Source organism: Dipteris shenzhenensis, chromosome 12 (genome assembly GCF_047967505.1).
Source record: "Dipteris shenzhenensis isolate YYH24624 ecotype China chromosome 12, Dip_SZ_1.0, whole genome shotgun sequence".
Classification (NCBI taxonomy): Eukaryota; Viridiplantae; Streptophyta; class Polypodiopsida; order Gleicheniales; family Dipteridaceae; genus Dipteris; species Dipteris shenzhenensis.
Window position 1 is genome coordinate 47085345 of NC_141607.1, and position 23259 is coordinate 47108603.

General features: G+C 46.3%; 1 protein-coding gene across 3 annotated transcripts in view; it reads right to left on the bottom strand.

Annotated features, from left to right (window-relative positions):
* Positions 1 to 1959: 1959 nt before the first annotated feature.
* The window catches only part of LOC147896312 (2-oxoglutarate (2OG) and Fe(II)-dependent oxygenase superfamily protein), a 69461-nt gene continuing 48161 nt past the window's right edge, over positions 1960 to 23259 (bottom strand). For 2 of the 3 annotated variants that reach the window (XM_087382749.1, XM_087382750.1), the window contains exons 6-8: positions 20145 to 20189; positions 3153 to 3785; positions 1960 to 2912 (exon numbers count right to left, since the gene is read on the bottom strand). In XM_087382749.1, the coding sequence (XP_087238875.1) occupies positions 2562 to 2912; positions 3153 to 3785; positions 20145 to 20189 (1029 nt within the window). In that variant the 3' untranslated portion in view covers positions 1960 to 2561. The remainder of the gene's footprint in view (positions 2913 to 3152; positions 3786 to 20144; positions 20190 to 23259) is intronic. The other variant, XM_087382751.1, reaches the window with a different exon arrangement.

Below are 23259 nucleotides of genomic sequence, written 5' to 3' on the forward strand. Positions count from 1 at the left end.
AAGCTTGAATACTTTCTAAAGGGGACTGGAAAGCCCCTAAATTGGTTGAATTGATCTGTGAAGAAATTTTCCCAGTTATCTAGCTCAAAATAGGTGCTAAATTGCTATGTGTTAGCTTTGCACTAGACAGTTGTGTTCTACCTCGTGTCCACCTACTTAGGTACCCTGACTTGCTCCTTTTCTTCTCTGCTTGCTATGTAGGTATACATCCCACTGCCATAACCCAAACAGCTTCATCTTGTATTCTTTGTAGACCTTTTTCTCCAACTAGGTGCAAAGCCCATCTCAATTGCATGATAGCTTTTGATGTTGTCCTTGCTACCCACCTTTGGTAGTAAGCCATGTGTTAGCCGTGTGGACTTCTCTTTCTACCTTGATCTCTCAAACCCCCCAAATCTATCTTGGCACCATGTCCCCATGCTGTTCTCATGTGTGGGCTCACAATTGGGACAATGGACCCTCATTTCCAACAAGATTATATATCAAGTACTCAGAGCTAGAGTCCCAAGTGCATGAACCAGCTCCACATATCCAGACTCCATGGTGGCTCTCTGATGAGATGCAAAGAGCTCACGTATCTGCATTTGTCAAGCTGTCTCCCATGGTGGTGGAGGACGAGGTCTCCTCGATCTCTGGATCCGATGGGCTATGTTAATGGTGATGCCTCATCTCGGTTGATCTCCCCTGAGGAGAGTTGAAATAGATCGAACCTCAATCGTGTGTGCTCTAGTTGCCTATCGCATCGTGTATAGTCTCTGTGTTCCTCGTCCAACAGTGTTGTGTCGGCTCTCTCCACCAATCCATATCTCTCTCATGTCAGCTAGCTCCTCCTCTACCCCAGAGTGCCCTGGAGCTAAGTCAAAATACATAGAAATCCATGACTTGTCTCTGCGCTCGATTTACCTCAGTACCTTGTGGTGCAGAGGTCCCATCCTGTTGTTCTCTGATATGTCATAGTAGCGTCTCTCTATGTCGTCGCATCTCCATCAAGTAGAGCCCAATACAGACCTGGTCCTAAAAGTAAATCAGTCGTGAAAGTGGGCCAAAGCCATGCCCCTCCTAATGAAAAGGACAATGGTAGCGCCCTTGGATCTCATAGTAGACTGGACAAACACATAGGAAGTGCTCCTCTGTCTTGGCCACCCCCATCGTGCACAAGCTGCAAGTCCGCTGCTCTTTACATATGCTTGCAGCTCTCCCTACCTTAATCCTTAGCTGATGGGACGATACCCACATCTGTCCAATGGCAATCCTCAACGCGTGTGAGGCTCCTCTATCCTCGAGATACTAAGTTCTGATGATGAGCCCATCCTCCGATACTCTCAGAAAATGGTCATAGTAGAGCTGGGTCTTGGTGGGGAACTCCTGGTCCCCCCCCCCCCCAAAGTGCGAGATGTGTGGAGCTGGAGGAGATCTAACCGTATGATGCGGTTAATCTCATCCCGTGGGATCGACTCAGGGGGTGCATCCATGATATATTGAAACAGGGAAAGCCGATCCATCTGAATGCTATGACTGGCAAACCATGCGGTGATGTGTGCATACCATGTTGTACCTATCCCGCTCAGAGAGAGAGAGAGAGAGAGAGAGAGAGAGAGAGTGAGAGAGAGAGAGAGAGAGCATGGCTTATTCTTTACATATATTGCCACAACGCCTTCATGGCAATTCCACTCTTTGGATTGTTCATGACACCCTCACCTTTTCTCTATTTGATTTATTAAAGGTTTTTTGTAGGATTTTATCATGTTTCCATGTACTTTGGTCATGCTTAGTAGAAGTTGAATTTTTTGAAACAATCCCCCCCCCTCCCAAAAAAAAAAAAAAAAAGAATTCAGTAGAAAACTATTCAATGACCACGAAACCAAATTTGATCACATCAATGGCATATGTAAAGGTATGCAACTGTAACAAAACATATACACCATCTTAAAGCGAGCCAATAGATTCCCCCTTGGGACATTACAGTAAACTCAAGCATTTTTTAAACTCTGCTAGTAAAAACCAGCCTTTGTAAATTATCTAAACAGATATCTCCATTTTGCCATATAAGTCCCATAATTCCTAAATGGAGCTTTGGCAAGAATTTGTTTATGGAATCTTAAGCACCGTACAAAGTATACCTCAGAAGTTACATTTGACTGAGCCTTACAGTGCAGAAAGAATTGCCATTTTTTTATTTTTTTGTTCCAAAGACAGCTTTGGGAGCAGCCAAAAATAACATTAGCATGTAAGCACATCTGTCAAGAACACTAATGTCAAAGTATGTGACGTGTGTGTGTAGGCGCACGCTCTTGCCTGTGCTTGTTCAGGGGCCTGACATGGATGTGGAGATGGGTGTGGGTTTGTGTGCACATTTGCATGCACACATGTGCATGCATTGTGAATGCATGTCTACAATGTGTGGGTGTAGGTGTGGGACATGTGTGGGCCTGGATGTAAGTGTGCATACACATGACGCACAGGTATGCATTGATGGTTTGGGGGAGAGAAGGGTAGAATTTAAGCGATTCAGCCAGTTTGAGAAGGAAAAGAATCTTTGTAATCCACATTTAGACTCAACTTTATGTAGGGTCTCTACTGGCTTTCAGGCTTCCATTAACAGCAGATAGAAACCCTGAACTCTTCCACACTGGATAGCATTCTACTAGGTGATTCCACTGTTTGAGGATGTATTGTTCCCACTCATTGGTAGGCAAAGTTCTCGAAAACCCTTGTCTTGCATGCATGGCCCCAAGAACATTTGTCTTCTCATTTATAGCATCAATGGAAACACACATATTATTACTTGCTTCTGCTTGTACATCATTGTTAACTATGCTTTGATCAATCCCTGATTCAAAAGGACTCAACCTGTGACTGTGATCGCCTCTGCAGTGACCTTCAGATTTCATCCATTCAGCAAAATATATCACCTTGGAAAAGAGGCACACGAGTACATCAGAGACAAATGCAAGTATGCAAAACTATAGAGTTAGCCATGCCAAAAATTACAGTCAGTCGTCACATAGTCATGAAAATGTCTATTCTTAATGAAAAGGATGTTTGTTTAGCAGGAGGGGCGGAGAGAAAAAGAAAGAAGGTAGGGCATGGCAGAAAAGAAACTGAGGAAAGAAATAAGACCTAGCAGTAGGCGAGAAACGCAATTGAGTTACCTGAAGTGCATGTATACTATTTGCAAATTTGTAAGGAATTTCATGGCCCTTGGATTTCAACTTCACAGGCCTATCAAGAATATCCTGCATATTCCAAAGCTGTGCACTTAACTGGCCTTTCGACTGTCCCAGGGCAGTATATGGACGCTCCTCTGCAGTACAAATGCAGAATTCAAACCCCAGTGCAGTTGCTCTGGCTACTCGTATATCAGACTCCAGAATTTGTTCTGATGTTAATTGTTTACCCTTATACTCTCCTGAAACACCTGTCAAGTTTTGCTCCTCTGCTTTACCAACATTGAGCAAATACATGCTGCTGGATGCAGGAAAAGGCATCCAGAATTTATTATCCGCAGGTAAGGAGCTACTTGATCTGGCATTGTTTCCATGCTTGAAACCCCCTTCCACAAGATACCAGTCAGAACATGCAAAGATATGGGTCTCTTCTGTAATACTACGATTAAGAACTTCTGTTTTGTCACAATATGAAGAATCTCCAGAAATATTTCCTTTAAAATCCATTGATAGGTTTAAAGGAGACAATGCAAGACTTCCAAGAATTTTAGCGTCTTCATCACATGAGCTGTCTAATGTGAACCATAAAGCCAGTGTGCAACGTTCTCCATCTGTTATCTGTCACAGTTTCCCAAGGTTCTTATTAGTGCCTTAGGGATGTTGAGAATAGAAAAGATCAGCATGAAGATAATAACAAATTCTTTTGCATATGTAAGGCCCCAAAATCTTTCGATTTGTTACTTTATAGATACATACTTCGTAACCATTTGCAATTGATGTCTTTATGTGAAACTCTATTGTCTCTTGTTTTCCTTCTGGACAATGCTTTCTCTGTTTGCGGAAATGTTAATATAAGATGTCGGACTCTCCAATACACAACAATGCTGATTAATGGCTTAGTACCCTGTAGCAAATGGTACAATGATAAGAAAAAGGCTTTACACCGTCAAACTCAGATTCGAGACTAAGCATCACTTTCCGAGTTAGGCAAAGACAATATGCAAGTACCGTTGTCTAGTATCCTGGAAGAAGCAGGCTTTCATTTGCCAAAACGAGGAGTTACTAAAAAAATTGTTTAGCAACAACTCCAAGGACTTCTTACGGAAGTCTCTTGAGCAGCGAGCCCCATCTCTCTCACCGACACCACACTCTAGCACTCTTATGCATGCACACTACATGACATTCCTCACCAGCCAGCACCCAATCTCTCACACTGACCACGTCCTACGTCTTGCACACTTTTCACAACCAATGATGTAAGCAAGTAGCTCTGAAGCATCATAACGGCTGAGCGAAAGATCACGAGGGCCTACGTACTAATTTCATTGCATATGGAATAAATACTACAGCCCCAATCTTAGTAGCAAAGCTTTTTAATGAAACGGTTTGCAGTGGTTTCCCTCACACCTAGACTCTTAACACCATCACTCCCATTCACAAGGCAGGGGATCCCATGAGCCTGGAAAACTACACGACCATTATGATTGCACATGTCATGTCTAAGATCTATGCATCCATGCTCCACACAGAGTTTAGCCGATTTGCAAAGTTTCAAGGAATTAGAGTCAAGGGATAGGCGGGATTCCAGACTCTAGATCGCGTACTCACACTCAGAGGTGTTATTGAGGAGGCAAAGCATGGAGACAAAGGGTTTCTTGCTGCTTTGTGAATTTTTGCAAAGCTTTTGACACAATGCCAAGGGCTCGCCTCATCATATGTCTACTGAAGCTAGAGTTGAAGATGCAAGACATGGAATGGAATGGAATGGAAAGGAAAAGCAAGACTAGGAAAGCATAATGGAATATAATGCGAGAAAGAAATATACAACCAAGCAAAGTACTTACATGATCAAGGAAGGCATGAGGCTTGATAAAAATGATAATGAACGTACAATGCCTTTATAGGATAGGCACACACACTCTAAGTGTCAAACTCTAGGATATAAAGTAGTATAGTACTACTCTAGAACACACTAAAAGTCACTCAAATTGACTCCATTTCCTAACACCCCCCCATGGAGGAAAGGTGAGGGACTACTGGAATGGAACCAAGAACAGAACATGACAATGATGGTCATCAAAACTGTGCATGCCAGTATAGAACTAGACATGGCTCCCACACAATCTCAGAGGCAAGTGAGCAGCATGGCTCAGAGGCTAGTGAGCATAACATAGAAATCTCATCTAGCATGGCTCAAAGGCTCATCATGCATGGATGCATGATCAACTCAAAGGTCTAGGAGACCAATGCACCAACAAATAGACCTATCAAAGCCAAAAACACATGGCTCCCAAAGTACATCCCCACCTGGCTCCAAAGACTAATGAGGAACATGGAGCCACACACTAAAAATATATAAGAAATACATCGTTTTAGGAGGACTATCCAAGGCAGAGGACCTTTATTGACTCGACACACATGATGTATCGCATTCATTTTTAGGAAACACCCCCAAGGCAGAGTACCCAAATATATTATGCTTTAGAAAGCAAAATCATGATCTCCATCATCCTCTAGATACGGGAGACAAACTGTAAGAGCATGATCTTGTGTTGGCGGGTCATCTTCGTCTGCATCATCACTAGTGGCAGATGCCACCTAACTGGCATGATCCTTCGATTGTTGTTGAGCAAGCTTCTGGTAACACCTGTCCTCCGTATGACCGAGCTTGTTGCAGTAAGTGCACTTGAATGGCTTGAATGTCTTTCCTCGTGCTAGTGGAGTCGATGGCCTAGGTCTCCATTTGCTGATGGAGGCAAGTGCCTATGTAGTAATGCCTATGTAGTATCTGCTGAATAGGATGGAGATTCTTTGTTGCAGCGATCCTTTTCAAGTAAAAGAGACACCACATCTTCGAATGTAGTCGATGCAATGCGAAGTACTTCAAGGGCATTCTCAAAGCGAGAAATCCCTTCCATACTTGTCACCAGGACAGCCATTTTGTCCTCGTCATCCGAGCAACACTTCAAATTGGAGAGTTGTTGAACTAAAGATTGAATTTTTGCTATATGCGCACTCAAAGTATCAGACTCTTCCATTTTCAGCTTATAAAATTGCATTTTCAGAAATACCTTGGAGTTGGTGATCTTGTTACCAAATATATTCTCGAGGCGTGCCCAAATCTCCTTTGCCTTGGACTTGAAGTCGATGTGATGAATCAATGAATCATCTAGGCAAAGCCCGGTGATTGCGACGGCCCTCGAATTGTGTTGCTTCCAAATCTTTCGTGTTTGAGGCTCCGTTGATGCCTCAAGTATTTCATCATCTTCAATGGCATCCCAGACATTCTTCTTCATGAGAAGGAGTTGCACTTTTGTTTGCCATGTGGAGAATCCGTCCCCCTTGAATTTGTCCACAAGGAGAGAGTTGGTGGAAAGCGAACCCATAAAGCTGGCAGCTAGGAGAGAGAAAAGTGATGGATAGAATGAAGGGCACAAACGAGCTGAGGGAGAAATGGAGGGCTAAGGAAGAAATGGGAGAAATGGCGGGCAAAGGAAAAAAAACGGCGGGCACAATGGAGATGCAGGAGAGGAAGAAATGACGGGCAGAACAGCAGCGAGTAGAGAAGAGGAGCGGGCAGGCTGTATGGGCAGAGAGTACGGGCATACTGTACGGCGCAACAGTCCGTACTGTTGTACGGCTGTTCGTACGGCTGGTACGGATCGAGAGAAGCGGGCAGAATGACGGGCTTGCTGCTTGCTGCGAGCTGGGCACTAGGCCAAGAGAATGGCACCTAGGAGCGGAGCATGGGGCTGCCACGAATCATTGGAGCTGAGCTGCCTCACACCATTGGAGTTGCCACGAGCCTTGAGTTGAGTTACCATTGTTGGTGTGAGGCTCAGGGTGGAGAGAGTAGAGCTCAAGATGGAATTGGAGAAGCCATTCCTCCAAGGGGAATGAGGGAGAGAGGCTTCAATGTCTTCAATCTCTTACCTCAACCTCTTGGAAGATAACCTCGCTCTGATACCAAATGAAGATGCAAGACATGGAATGGAATGGAATGGAATGGAATGGAATGGAAAGGAAAAGCAAGACTAGGAAAGCATAATGGAAATGAAATAATGCGAGAAAGAAATATACAACCAAGCAAAGTACTTACATGATCAAGGAAGGCATGAGGCTTGATAAAAATGACAATGAACGTACAATGCCTTTATAGGATAGGCACACACACTCTAAGTGCCAAATGTATATGGGATAAGTCCCATAGTGACACATGGCACTCTAGGATATGAAGTAGTATAGTACTACTCTAGAACACACTAAAAGTCACTCAAATTGACTCCATTTCCTAACACCCCCCCATGGAGGAAAGGTGAGGGACTACTGGAATGGCAATTATGAAAGCCTCACGCAAGGTTTGAACAGGTGCAAGGTAAATGGACAAGGGTTTGAACAAGTGCAAGGTCAAGAGATCATTTGAGCAATCATGGCAATTATGAGAGTCTCAAGCAGGGTTTGAACAGGTGCAAGGTGGATGGACAAGATTATGAGCACAATTGGGGTCAAACAAGGTTGTCCATTATCACCGACCTTGTTTTGCTAGGGTATGATCAAGAGATCATCTGACCAATCTTGGCAATTATGAGAGTCTCAGGCAGGGTTGTTCTCCAAGCATATAAGGGGCAGGCTGAAATGAAAGAATGGAGAGAAGTGGTCACTAAGGGCAAAGCAGCTCCGATAAAGAAAGAGTTCATTTCTGATGCCTTAAAGAAGAAAAGAGAAAAAATAGTAAAGCACTAAATGTCCTTGTTAGAGGTCTAGCACTTGGGAACACCGCCATGGTAGATGCTGAAGCTTTGATCAGTAAGGTAGGGGTCAATCTCACCTTCGAGGCAGTTTGGAGGATATGAAAGGATGATGCACCAAGGAGACCTATGATTGTGAGGTTCCGAACACTAGCAGACCGGGTCTACCTTCATGAGCATGAGGGCAGCTCTGAAGGGGACTAGAACATACTTGGATGATGATCTCACGCTCTTACAACAAGAGCACAGAAGGGAGGGGATGACCCGAGTGCTGGAAGAGAAGCAGGAAGGAAAATGGGCCATATATCCAGATGGTAAGGTTATCATCCCCGAGAAAGGATAGAAAGAGGTGAAGGAGATACAGATAGTGCATGATGCTGTCGGACCTCTGAGATAGAGACACAGGGCAGATTGAATTTGGCTGCATGGAACTGTAATGGTACATGGAACTGTAATGGTACTCTCTGGTCCGATCCAGACAGCTTTTCACAGACATATACAGATGGAGACATTATTTTCTACACCGAGACACATGAGAGCCTAGAGAGAGGGCTGCCCACAGTGACAGGTTACACTTGGGAGTCAGCTCATAGGAAAGAGCTGAGGAGAGAGAGTGAGGTACGAGGCTCTGGAGGAGGGGCTGTCCTCTTCAAAATACACTTGAGACCATTCGTATCTGAGGTACGAAAAGAGAAGCATGCACGTCATATGTGGATACGAGTCCAGCTGCCAGACGCCCGATCGGTCTTCATTGCAGTATGCTACTTCCCCCCAGAGATGTCATCATATGGTCACGAGGTCACTACAGAGGGACACAGCCCGTTTGAGACAATACATGACGACATCATAGAGCTCTCCAGGCAGGGGGACACCCTCCTTCTGGGGGACTTTAATGCAAGGACGGGAGATAGACAAGTGAGCCTACTAGATTTTGCATACGTGAGAGATCCCCACATGGTCCCGGAGCTGGATGCGGCAGAACTCGGAATCTCGAGACATTCTGCACATGCCTTGAATAATGTGACAGAATATGGGCAATTTTTACTTGAGTTGGGCGCAGTCCATGATCTCATCATCTACAATGGCCTTCAGAGATGGCCATCATCTAAAGGGTTCACTTGTTTCCCACATGGCGGTGGGAAAAGCGTAGTGGACTACCTGCTGGGCCCTTTAGCTTTTGCTTCACGCGCACAATACCCCCTCCTCCACTCGGAGCTGACCACTCATATCTGGCCTTCCGTATCTCAATTACCATGCCAGTCACAGAGAAAGCTCTTGCCACGCCTGCTCGTACCCAGATCCACTTTGATCGTGCCCTCGACCCAGTATACATTAGTAACTTAGCCAGAGAGCTTCCAACCCTACTGGGAGATGATATAGACCTTGCCCACGCCTTGGACACCCTTGCTTCAGTAGTACAGGACGCCGCCACCAGATCCTTCCCCACGACCCCCGATCCACACGGGCCCAAGATGGGAAGATGCCTCAAAACCCTTGGTTTGACGGCGAGTGCAGAGAGGCGCAAGCCCATCTCACACGAGAGTGATCCCTAGGTCATCTGATGCCATATGAGGCTCACCGGATCTTTCAATGGCTGACACGCCGCAAGAGATGAGCCTTCCTCACACACAGGATGGATGAGATCATTTCGAGGCGGGGACCTGACCACTGGATGGGGACTTCTTTTAGAAGGGAAGCCACCCATTCCCACCACTGATCCGGGAGTGTGGCACACTTATGCATGCTCCTTATATGATGTCCCAATGCAGGCACTACTTGACATGTCCTCTATGCCCAGACCCACTACCTGTCACTTATTTACCCCACAAAATGTAAGGGCCGTGCTCCGCCGGCTACACAACCGGAAGGAACAAGACCATGAGGGCCTACGGACTGAGCATTTCGCACATAAGCAGGAGATCTTAGCCCCGGTTCTTGCACAAATGTTCAACCATGTTGTATGCCATAGCTTCCCACCGTCTTGGAGCACCACTACTATTGTACCAATACACAAGGCAGGAGACTCCATGGACACTAGGTTCTACCGTACCCTCATGATTGGCCACACACTGGCCAAGATTTATGGATTGGTACTAGAGAGGGAGATCAGCAATCATACAGAGGCACGACGACAACGGGCACTAGGGCAGGCACGATTCAGAAGGCAGCACTCTACACTAGATCACATCTTCACTGTGAGGGCTATCATTGAGGAGGCGAGGTCCAAACACCAGAAAGTCTACACATGCTTCGTAGACTTTCGGAAGGCCTTTGACATAGTCCCACGTTCCCGCATGATCAGGAGACTACAAGAGATGCAAATTCCAAAGACACTGATTTGGGAAGTGATGAACCTATATGAGTCAGCCCCCTCTCACCGACTCTCTTTGGACTTTACATCAATGAGATCACATCCTTCATCGACCGCCTAGGAGGCAAGGGATCATTACTAGCAAACCTCATGATATAGATATTGCTATACGCTGATGACATAGTCCTTATATCATCTTCAGCAGAAGGGTTGCACAGACATCTGGAGGCCCTAGAGGTGTTTTGCTGAGAGAGAGACCTGACAATCAACCTTGAGAAGACCAAGGTTATGGCCTTCAACACCTCACGGGAAGTGCTCCGCCGACTCAGTGACTTTCATCCACAGAGTTTGGGATTTACCTCACTGGAAGTTCTGAGGCTAGCCCTGGAGTCATCCAAATGACTAGCAAAGGGCAGAGCAGACACATGGTATGCACGTATATCCATCTGGCTTGCCAGCACGGTATCCAAATGGACAGACTTCATCCCTTTCAGTACAGCATGGAAGCACCTCCTAAGTCGATCCCACGAGATGAGATCAACCGCATCATACGGTTGGATCTCCTCCAGCTCCACATCTTGGACTTGGGGAGGGGACCAAGAGATCCCCACCAAGATCCAGCTCTACCGCGACCAATTCCTGAGAGTATCGAAGGAGGGATTCATCATCATACCCTAGTACCTCGAGGACAGAGGAGTCTCGCATGCAGCACTGAGGATTGCCATTGGACAGATGCATGTTTCGTCACATCAACTAGGGAGAGCTGTAGGTATACCCAGAGAGCAGAGGATTTGCATGCTATGTACACTGGGGGGGTTGAGACAAAGGAGCATTTTCTATGTATTTGCCCAACCTATTATGAGATACGGGGATGCTACCACTGTCTCTACCTGGAGGAGAGTGGCTTCGGTCCACTATCACGACTGATCCATTTCCATGACCAGGTGTGTTTGGGGCTTTATCAGATGCGCCAGCACAAGGAGACTCTCCTGCGGCAGATCAGAGACCAACAAGAGGCGGCTAGACCACGGGACATGGAGGCTAACCAAGCACAAGGACGCGTCACAAACTTCTATACATATGAGTCAGCTCCAAGACACAATGGAGTAGAGGAGGAGCAGCTAGCCGATATAAGGGCAGCTTGGATCAGCAGAGAGCCGACACGGTGCCACTAAGAGACGCAGACATCACGCTCGAGACAAAGAGTGCCGAGAGCACATTCTATTGAGGTCCGATCTATCACAACTTTCCTCAGAGGGGGGACCAATAGAGACGAGGGGTCACCCTGGACATAGCCCAAGAGAGTTCAGAGATCAAGGAGACCACGCCCCCCGCCACAGCGCGAGACAGCTTGACAGATGCAAATACGATATATTTTCACAGCTCACCAGAGAGCCATCACTGTGCCAGGCTTTGATTTCTAAGTCCCAGCTCCAAGATCGACTTGATTCAGCTTATGATTGACTAGTTCTGATTACGGTTATGGCTATGATTTTGCTAGCATAGATTAGTACTCAGCAATGGGCCCTAGCGCGCCCTTTGCTCTAGCCCACTGAGGCTTGTATAAGTCTACTATTTTTGCGCACTTTGTCCCATAGGCCTGTGAGGCCTCCAGTGGACGTTAATACATCTTTCTTTCTTTCTCTTTTCAGTCCAGTTTGTGTGTGAATTGGTTTGCTTTGTTCTTTTCGTTTCAGTTTCTGCTGCACTTCTCACACAGTGTCAGAGCCAGAGGTTGGCTACAAGACCCAAGACTTGGAGGGAGCCTAGAGCCAACAAACTGTGGAGATAGTAAAGAACAGCTAGTATTGAAAACTAGAAACGGTGAAAGAACACTTCTAGAGAAGGCCACAGGAAGATCTCCCATGAAATGCGCATCCTGCAAGAAGCATAGCAGAGAGGAACGGAAGAAATGATAAACAGCCACAGCAGATTGTCCATAGGGTCGAGAGTTACGAGCATGATATAAAGTCCACAAAGCCCAATAATGACACCAACTGAAAAAGTGAATGTAGTCCAGAGTAGGGTTATATCTCCCAAACAACCAGAACTGCCTACCAAAGGCAATGCTAGGAATCGGGCACGAAGAAAAGTCCCCAATTTGGGAAGAAAATCACAAGCAACCGGACTGAGAGGGGGAAGTGAGGTGGAAAGGGAGCAAGAGAGTGAGAGTGAGAGAGACACAATAGTGCGGGTGTGAAGTGATGAGTGAGCCACACCACAAACTCACTTAAGTTTTATTAGGATTAGGTTTACCCTATGACTGTCTTAAGACAGTCATAGGTGTCCTAACTTTAATTCTTTAATATAAGGGTAGGCAATGTGCCTTTACCCCAACAACCTCCCACCTAAAGGCCAATGTGCCTAAAGGGGAGAAAAGAATAAAAATACAGCAATATACAGTTACTGTATACAAGACCATAAAGTAAGAATGGTCTCATCCTAATCCCATGATGTGGCGGCAATGTGCAAACCGCTCTGTAGGCAAGCTCTTAGTGAGCAAATCTGCAGGATTATCATCAGTATGTACTTTCACAAGCTCAAGACGCTTGTCTTCCAGTACCTCCCTGATGAAATGATATTTCACTTCTATGTGCTTGGTCTTCTGATGAAAGACCGGATTCTTTGCCAACATGATAGCACTCTGACTATCACAATGCAAAACTGGCATATCTCCTGTAATGCCCAAATCTTCCACCAGCCGAGTAAGCCATATTGCTTCCTTGCAAGCCTCAGTGGCTGCAACATATTCAGCTTCTGTGGTTGATAGTGCAACGCATTTCTGCAACCGAGACACCCATGATATAGCACCTCCTGCAAATGTAAAAATATAACCGGTAGTAGACTTCCGGTTATCTGCATTCCCTGCATAGTCTGAATCTGTAAAACCATGCACCAAAGCATCCTGCCTACCATAGCATATGCACAAGTCTTTGGTACCTTTGAGATACCTCAAGACACCTTTCACTGCTTCCCAATGCCGCTTGCCTGGATTTGCCATATACCTGCTGATAACTCCCACCGCAAAAGCAATATCCGGACGAGTGGCAACCATGGCATACATCAAAGATCCAACTGCAGATGCATACGGAACCTTGGCCATTTCAGCCTTATCATCATCTGATCTGGGGCTGTCCTTACTGCTGAGTTTTAAATGTGGAGGCAACGGGGTACTAATGGACTTCCCCCCCTCCATTTTAAACCTCTGCAGTACTTTGTCAATGTACTCTTTCTGTGACAGAAACAAAAGTCCCTTGGACCTGTCACGAGTAATACACATGCCAAGAATATGATTTGCATCACCCAAGTCTTTCATGTCAAAAGACTTATGCAGTTGGTTCTTCAAAGCACTAATCTCATGCTGAGATTTACTGGCAATAAGCATGTCATCCACATATAGAATGAGTAGCATCAAACTGCCATCCTTTGCCCGTTTGGTGTACAAGCAATGATCGGTCTCACACCTATGATACCCTTGGGACTGCATGAATGCATCAAACTTCTTGTACCATTCTCTTGGTGCCTGCTTGAGTCCATACAAGCTCCTTTTGAGCTTACACACAAGCTGCTCTTTCCCTTTAACAGCATATCCCTCTGGCTGACTCATATAGATCTCATCATGGAGATCTCCGTGAAGAAAAGCTGTCTTCACATCCATCTGACATAAATCCATGTCAGCATGAGCAACAAGAGCCAACACTGCTCTCAAAGTAGTCATCTTGACTACAGGGGAAAAGATCTCATCAAAATCAATGCCCTTCTCCTGCTTAAATCCCTTGGCAACCAATCGGGCCTTATACCGAGGTAAAGCATTTGAATCCACTTTGACTTTGTAAACCCACTTGCATGGCAAAACTTTTCTGCCTGCAGGTAACTGCACCAAGTCCCATGTATCATTCTGAAGTAGAGAGTCCATTTCTGACTGCATGGCTTTCTCCCACTTTTTTTTCTCTGTTCTTCCCATAGCTTCCTTGAAGCTGGAAGGCTCACCACAATCTGTTAGCATGATAAAATCAGCCACATTATTGGCTCCTGGAACAAACCTGACAGGAGGCCGTTGTGCACGGGTGCTCCTCCTAACAAACTGTTCCGGATTAGGCTGCTGTCCAGCCTGTTCTTCATGCATAACAGGTGGCTGTACCATTGTATCTGGCTGTTCTACAGCCCCATCAGTTGGCACATCCAGTGGTGCATTATTGGCAAAATTTTCTGGCTGATTTTCAGCCTGTATACCCTCTTGAACAGGGTGATCTGCAGCAGGCTGCTGCTGCATATAAATGGGCATTCTTTGCTGTCCAACATCATCATAAATAACCCGCCTGTATTCCACAGGTTGAACGGGTTCCTTGTGTACACTATCTTCTTTAAAGATGACATCATTGCTGCGTATAATCTTCCGTTTAACGGGATCCCATAATCTGTACCCCATTTCACCTTCATCACCATATCCCATAAAGATGCATCTAATAGACTTTGGATCCAGTTTGGTGCGTAGATCTTTGCGTACATGAGCAAAGCACTCGCAGCCAAAGACCCGTAAGTGCTTATATGAGGGTGGCTTGCCAGACCACACCTCCTCTGGCACTTTCAATTCCAAAGCCTTATTTGGTGACCTGTTAATAATGTGAACTGCTGTTTGCACGGCTTCTGCCCAAAAGCCATGGGGTAATGCAGCATAAGACAACATACATCGAACCTTCTCCTGAATAGTTCGATTCATCCGCTCACTGGCACCATTTTGAGATGCATTATGAGGAGCTGTGAGTTCCTGTTTGATGCCCTTAGCTTGGCAAAACTGCACAAAAGCATGTGACACATACTCACCCCCATTATCGGATCTTAGGCATTTCAGCCTACGACCTGTCCGATTTTCAACCTGAGCGACAAATCTCTTGAAAGCATTTAGGGCATCTCCCTTATGCTTCAAGAAATAGACCCACACCTTACGTGTAGCATCATCAATGAAAGTCATAAAATATTTGGCACCCCCTAGTGATAACTGTGGCATCTCACACAAATCAGTGTGCACTAGATCAAGTGGTGCTCTATTCTGGGGAGTCCTCCTCTTATGAGGAGTCACAGAATGCTTGCCAAAAATACAATGATCACAAGTAGGCAAATCTGAAAATGAAAGAGACGGCAGATAACCCAAACGGGACAGTTCTTGCATTCCTTTAACAGACATGTGTCCCAACCGGCTATGCCACAATGAAACCTTTGGCAGCTCGGTTATGGCAACAACATGATTACCCATACTGGAAACATAAAGAGGGTACAAGGTATCACTCTTAAAACCCTCAGCCACTACTGTTTGGCCATCAGTAATCACCCATTTGGAATCCCCAAATGTGGTGTGGTAACCACTGTCATCTAATAAGCCAGTGCTAATCAGATTTTTCTTGATTTCCGGCACATGGCGAACACCATCAAGCATAAATGACTGTCCATCAGGAAATACTATCTGTATACTGCCAATCCCTGCAATCTGACATGCATAGTTGTTCCCAAGATGAACAACTCCATGAGTACCTGTGTAGGAAGTAAACCACTCCCTGTGAGGTGTAACATGAAAAGAGGCACCTGAATCCAAGAGCCAGGTGTGCATGTCATGGCCATCAATAACCAAAGCATGTGCTATTACAGCAGAAGAGCATAAAACATCATGTATGTCACTGTCACTGTCCTCTGCTGCAACATTGACTGCATCCAATTCAACTAGCGTGGCCTTGCCTTTGCCTTTGCTTGCATTTCCTGCATCTTGTGTTTCAGCCTTCTTGGCTTTCTGATCCCGTATGAACTTGAAGCACTTCGACTTCACATGTCCCTTCTTGCCACAATAAAAGCATTCAATGTCCTTTTTGCCACGGGACTGACTGCGGGATTTGGACTTACTAGCAGATTTCCCCTTCTGCTGAGTCCTGCCTCTATCCTGTACCTGCAAAGCATTTGAAGACTTGCTGCCCGCATTATTCTTCCTGCTCATCTCTTCCATAAGGAGAGAGCTCTCTACATCAGCATACATAAGAGTAGCATTTGAATTAGACAGGGTGGTCTTGAAAGTGTCCCAACTCTCAGGGAGGGTACACAACAAGAAAGTGGCCTTGAACTCCTCATCAAGATTCAACCCCTGTGCAATCAGCTGTGTAAAGATAGCATTAAACTCACTCAAGTGTGAGGTCATAGCTGTACCTTCCTTCATGCGAAGATCGACCAGCTTCTTCAGCCAATAAACCTTACTGGCTGAGCTCCTTTGGGCATACAATTCCTCTAGTCTCTGCCATAGACCATAAGAGGTCTTTTCAGCCTGTACATTGAACACAAGAGTGTCTGAAATAGTGAGCATAATAGCTGCCCTCGCAGACAAATCAAGCTCTTCCCAATCATCAGCTGCCATATCAGATGGCTTGACACCCTTTACCCTTATGGGCTTAGCAATCTTCTTTAACAGAAGAACATTCAAGCACTGTTCTGCCCATAATGCATAGTTATGTGCTCCTTCCAGTTTCTTTATGTTCAGAATTGAAGAATCACCTCCTCCTGATGCCATATCAGATGAGGAAAGTACCTGACTCCCTGGAAGTAAAAAGACTGAATAATAAAGTTCTGATTTCTCAGAAAAAGCCTGCTCTATTCAAGAGCCAGAAGCACTCTCAAAGGTGCTGTTTTTACTGTCAGTAAAATCTGCAGCAAAACAGTAAATGTCCCTGCAAATACTGTACCTTCTGACAAACTGTTCTGAGCTCCAAGAAGGCATAAAACAGTGATTTCAGACTGCTGCTGCTGCTCAACAAGAGCTTAACAGTGCATACTTATCTGACAAAACCATTTCAGACTGCTGTAACCACTGCTGTACTGACTGTACTGATCACTTCTCCCACCTCAGATGAGGTATGTCACTGTCTCAAATTGCAGAAAATACTTGACTGACACCCCAAAAACAGTAAATGACTCTTCAGCCTGTCACACAAAACCTGCAACAGGAAATGGGATAAATCCCAAGCAATCACCCTTATACCAAGGGGAGAAAATGCATCTGAAGATCTCTGTTGGTAACCCAAGTGCAATCAAACAAAGTCTGGGCAAAAGCCCCTTGATCTGACACCTGAATCAAGTGGAGGACACCTCAACAATGAGGTAGCATGCAATATGAAAATCTCTCTGACTCTTGTACCTGACAATGTGCAAAGCATAGACTGCCTCTGTGTACTCAGTAACAACACAAACCACAAAGTACAAACACCCAGAAGAAAATCTTTTGAGCACTGTCAACGATGGGCAGTTAGGGACCGAGTAAACTCGATGCGCCCTGACCAAGCGTGGCTCAACTGAGATTTTCAGAATGTGTACAAAGAATGTGACCTGGAACAAATGTCACCAAATGCACTGCGGAAATAAAGCAAATGTGTGCTCCCTGGCTACACACTGCCTCAAGGCATAGACTGCAAACACATCTAGGCAAAAGCCCTTTGATAATTTCACCCAAAACTGAGATTTTTCCTCAGTAAATGCATAGAAACTCCTGCTGTCCTGCTGTACTTGTGTCCTTACAGCAGCACGCTTCCCCAAAAAAAAAATCTTTGGACACAGATCCCAAGAAAATGTACCTCCCTGCTACACACAGATCGAAAGAAGAAAAATCTGTGTAGCTTCCTGTGGATGTGGCGACGTCGTCCGTACAGCTGTACGGAAATCCGTACAACTGTACGGCAGTCCTTGGAGGAGTGCGCCGCTGCGCAGCGTCACGGAGCAGCTGTACAGCTGTACAGCTGCCTGATGCAGCTTCGCACAGCTGCTAAAGAGGAGCTGATACCAAGAAAATGCGCCGCCGCCCTGCTCCCGTACCGTGGCCCTGGTCTGCTCCCGCGCCGTCGCCCTGGTCTGCTCCCGCGCCGTCGACTGGTCTGCTCCCGCGCCGTCGACTGGTGCGCCGCCCGCCTGCTGTAGTCGCAGTTCGTCCGTACGACTGTACGGACGACGTACGGTCGTACGGCGCTGCCCGTACGTCCGTACGGAAAGGGTAGTAGGCTAGGGAGAGAAAGCTCGGGAGGGGAGGAAGCTAGGGAGAGAAGCTAGGGGAGGAAGCTAGGGAGAAAAGCTCTGATACCAGTTGAGAGGGGGAAGTGAGGTGGAAAGGGAGCAAGAGAGTGAGAGTGAGAGAGACACAATAGTGCGGGTGTGAAGTGATGAGTGAGCCACACCACAAACTCACTTAAGTTTTATTAGGATTAGGTTTACCCTATGACTGTCTTAAGACAGTCATAGGTGTCCTAACTTTAATTCTTTAATATAAGGGTAGGCAATGTGCCTTTACCCCAACACGGACAAGTCGAGAGCAGTTGGAGGACTGTCTCCCTCGGATGCGAAAAAGATGGATAATGCGAAGAAGCAATGCGCCTGGCAGCCAAGAAAGGGCTACTGTTCGGAGGTGTTTTAAAGAGAAGTGTGCAGAGGTGTGGACAGTTGGGTGTCAAGGAAGGTGTGCTATCTTTGAAGGGTGTTTTTAGCCACTGTCAGACGAGCTCCTCTTGTCTCTCCTCAGACATCCAGTCGTGTTGGTCCCATAGACAGCAAACACAACTCTAACCAGTCGGGTCAGGTGACCGATTGATAGTGTCTAGACTACTAGGGGATTGTTGTCCTCGGTGTTTTCTCCCCCTTTGTGGGTTTCTCTCGCAGCAATAGCATGATGTACTACTTTTATTGCTCATCAGACATTATCCTTGGATAGGGGTGCCCCTTTTAGTGGCTCCACCCTTAAGTTTCATTGCATCTAGTTTCTTTACAGTCTCATAGACCTTGCGATCTCCATCTACGCCTGAGCCTGCCATCTCTGTTGCGATCTGCGAATCCTGTTGCTGGGTCCTAATTCCACACTGGAGCTGTTGTGGCTGTCATGATTTATTGTTGCGACTGCTACTGGAACCTTGGTTCCACGTTGTAGTGCTGTTGTGGTTGCTGACATGGTTAGGCTGTAGTTGCTGAGTTAGTACACTTGCTGCTCGTAGTTACCAGCCTGGTGGTATTTGAGAACCCTGTGGACTGGTTTTGGCTGCAACAACAACCACAATATGTAAGGATACAAGAAAAACAGTTGACATGTAAAGGGAAAACTGCATTTCCAGGCATTTCAGATAGCAAGGAAGTGCAGGACTGTGTGTGCCCAAGGCGGTGTGTCAATTATGCCAACACGGGGCTGCGTAGAAGACACATTAGGGAAGCAGGCCCTTGAAAATGCTATGGCCTCCTACATGGCAGGAACACCACATAAGGCTACATCCAATGTCCTTTCTCACCTTTTAAAAATCTGTTTACTTTTGATTGAGAAAATTGACACTTTGAAAGCCACAAATGCAGCATTCTTGAGTGAGGAAACATATGTGGACAAGGTCTTGCTGAAGTGAAGAAGCAAGGGGGAAGGATACAAGAGTGGAGGAAGGAGAAAAATGAGAGAGAACAGTGGGAGAAAGAGAAGGCGAAGTGGGAATTGAGAAAAACAATTGGGCCTTCCATACGCATGAATAAACATTCCTTCCTTTCTTTTTTCCCCTCATGTGCTCCTTTTAGATGTCTTAGCCACAACATTTTCCACTGCAAGGCTCTAGGTAGAGCATTAGTATGCTTAAAGCATCATCATTTGCTTGACAAGCCCCCTCTTTACAACTTATGCATAAAATTATTTTCATAGAGATGATGGATTGTGAGCCTCTCCCTTTGCATTAACAGTTGGAAGTTATCTATTATCTTTCTTCAAGGACAACGCACCACCTGATACATAATATCGTACTAATTTTATATAGCTCTTAAATTGACATTGATAAACAACTTATAAATTGAATATTCCCAAAAACACCACCAAAGGTCTAGCTTATTCTCAAACCATGGTATACACAAGTAAAGCACCATATACAGTAATCTCACCTCATCAACGCAATGTACATCCTCTGCTCTATAAATGAGAACATCCTGCAACATTGCAACATCAAGACTTTAATTAGTAACACTATGAAAGTGTTCTTTGCAGTAGCATGATTCCCAAGAACTAATTAACTTGAATTTAAATACATTATACCCACAAACTAAAACTCAGAAAAGACAGGAGCTGAGTTTTAAATCTCAATCAACAATTCCCTTCGTCGACATGAGCACTACGTAGTTGGATCTGAAATGTGCCCCTTACCACAACCCCTCTTACCTACTATATTTAATTTTAGTAGAAAGAGCTAATTGACTCGTATGGTGCCCCAAACGAGGGGTTGGCAGCGACCTTCAACTACATACAGTATAGGCCCTATATCATATAAAAGGACCTAGGTATTGCAACCCAGGCCACACTATATTGTGTACATCGATTTACAATGGCTTCACTCATACAGACTGCTTGCCGAGACGTCACACGCACGGCCATCACGACTCACATGTTGTACAGCACTCAAGGTAGCTTGTCTTTTGCAGGTCCGGGCTAAGCTGGAGGGAGCACAAAAGTAGTGCAGGGGCCAACATGGCCTAGAGCAGGTCGGCAAAAAGGGGAGGGGAGGGGGGGGCTGAGGGTTGTCCTGCAACAGCCACAATAGAGATAGGAGGCAAGGGAAGGGGCTGGGAGGGTGGGTGAGGGAGAGGGGCTGGAGGGTGGGCAGGGGGAGGGAGAAAAGAAAGAAAGAAAGTTGTATTAACGTCATCGAGAGGCCTCACAGGCCTATGAGACAAAAGTACAATCAGCAGAATAACTTGTACGAGAGAGAGAGAGAGAGAGAGAGAGAGAGAGAGAGAGATTAATGTACACGGGAGGCCTTGCGGGCCAATGGGACAAGGTGACACCAAAGGGGGAAAAAATCATACAGGCCACAAGGGGCTGAGGCAAAGGGCGCACTATGACCCTTTGCTGAGTACTGTGCTGAAATAAAAAGAGCTCAATGGCTCATGCAAAATCAAGTACAAAAATATATATCATATCATGTGCTATCTGCTATCTGGAATTGGAAACTGGAAACTCAGAAACCAAAACCCGGCACTGTGTTGGCTCGTCTATGAGTGGCGAAAATGTCCCGAATCTAAGTCTGTCTGACTGTCTCATGCTGTGGGGTCGGAGGGAGGCGTGGTCTCCTCGATCTCTGAACCCACTGAGCTATGTTCAGAGTGACTCCTCGTCTCGGGCGGTCTCCTCTGAGGAATCGAGTGTGCTCTGGGAGCTCTCTGTATCATGGATGGCCTCTGCAATCCTCTCTCGGTGGTCCAGACTGCCCACATAGCATCTAGCTCCTCCTCCTGCACCCCACTGTGTCCTAGAGCTGACTCGAATGCATAGACTGTGCCGCTTGTGTGTGGTCAGCCTCTGCATCCTGTGGTGTGATCACCTCCTGTGTCGGCGCATCTCAAGCAGATAGAGCCCAATGCAGACCTCGTCATGGAAAAGGATCAATCGTGATACTGGGCCGAAGCCACTCCCATCTTGATAGAGGCAGTGGTATTGCCCTCGAATCTCATAGTAGGCTGGGCAAGTGCAAAGAAAGTGTTCCTATGTCTCAACCACTCCTAGTGTGCATAGCGTGCAGGTCCACTGCTCTCTAGGTATACGTGCTACTCTCCCTGTCTCAATCCTCAACTGATGGGATGAGACCCGCATCTGCCCAAAGGCAATCCTCAACGCATGTCAGACTCTTCTGTCCAAGAGAGAGAGAGAGAGAGAGAGAGAGAAATTTTAATAGAGTCTTCGGAAGACCGATGGGTCTATGAGACTGAAAGAAAACCTTATACAAATCACAGTAAGGGTGGAGCTACTGAAACGAGCATCATCATCCGTGCTGAATCCTAAGTCTGATCTGTGGCCCGATCAGAATGGTGGGTGGGAGTATTGGAGGGGCATCTAAACTGTACTGAAAAGGAGGTATCCTATCGATGTGAAACCCTAGTCTCACAAACCATCTGTGAGTCCGTGCATACCAGCATCGCTTGTCTCCCTCTGCTGCCAACCTCATGGAGGAATCGAGAGCCAACCATGGCAACCTCTGTCTCCCTGATGTGCAGTCCCCATATGATCTAACCCGGCGTAGATATGTGATGGTCTGAAAGGCTGCATCTAGCTGGAGTGGAGAAGCACCCAACTCGGCCTAAATGATGTGATGTGGTACAGACGGTTTCCCCCGGATCATCCGTGAGAGCATGAGGATTTGCAGGCGCTCCACCCGTGTCCACTCTATCTCTGACATGTCAGGCCTCCAACAAGGGCTGCCATACATACCGGCTGATCGGACCAAGGAGTCAAAGAGAAGAGCCTTGGTCCGAGGGTCCTGGAAGTGGAAGTGGAAGCATTGTCTCTTTAGCCGAGCCAGTGAGGTGTATCCCCTACTCAGTGCTTGCATCGCTAGTCCTCCCCCCCTGCGTGGGAAGCAAGTAAAACCACCTGAGGAGGGCCATAGGTCAAGCCCATTGTAGATGATGAGATCATGCATCCTGCCCAGATCAAGGAGCGCGTGTCCATATGGTGTAACAGGCCCATGTGGGTCCGATGAGGTCTTGGTCATACCTGCTCCATCTAGGTCCATGTCTGGTAGCATGATAGAGTCGTCTCGAAAGTTCAGGAGTGGTGCCTGGCGTGTGCTTGTCCTGGCGTTGAAGTCCCCAACAAGGAGAACTTCCCCGCAGGCTGAAAGGTCTGGGATATCCTGATGTAAGGGTGCATATGGCGATGTCTCACCCTCCTCTCGTGCCACTCTGGCGAAGTGGGATGTGTCTAGCGGGAAGTAGCATATTACTATGAAAAGGTCACGGGTGTCTGTGCGTCGGATCCGGATCCACATGAATCGAGAGTGTGCGTCCTTCCTCTCAATGGAGATGGCTCCAGCGAGGGAAGACCTGTACAATACTGCGACCCCGCCTGATCCTCGGAATCCTCCTGTATCCCTCGTCTCATCCCTGAAGGCTGACTCCCATGTGTAGCCACTGACTATCGGTAGTGGACGCTCTGGGCTCTGGTGTATCTCCGTGTAAAAGACTATGTCTTGTCCTGTATAAGACTCCAAGAAGTTCCCTAGGTCTG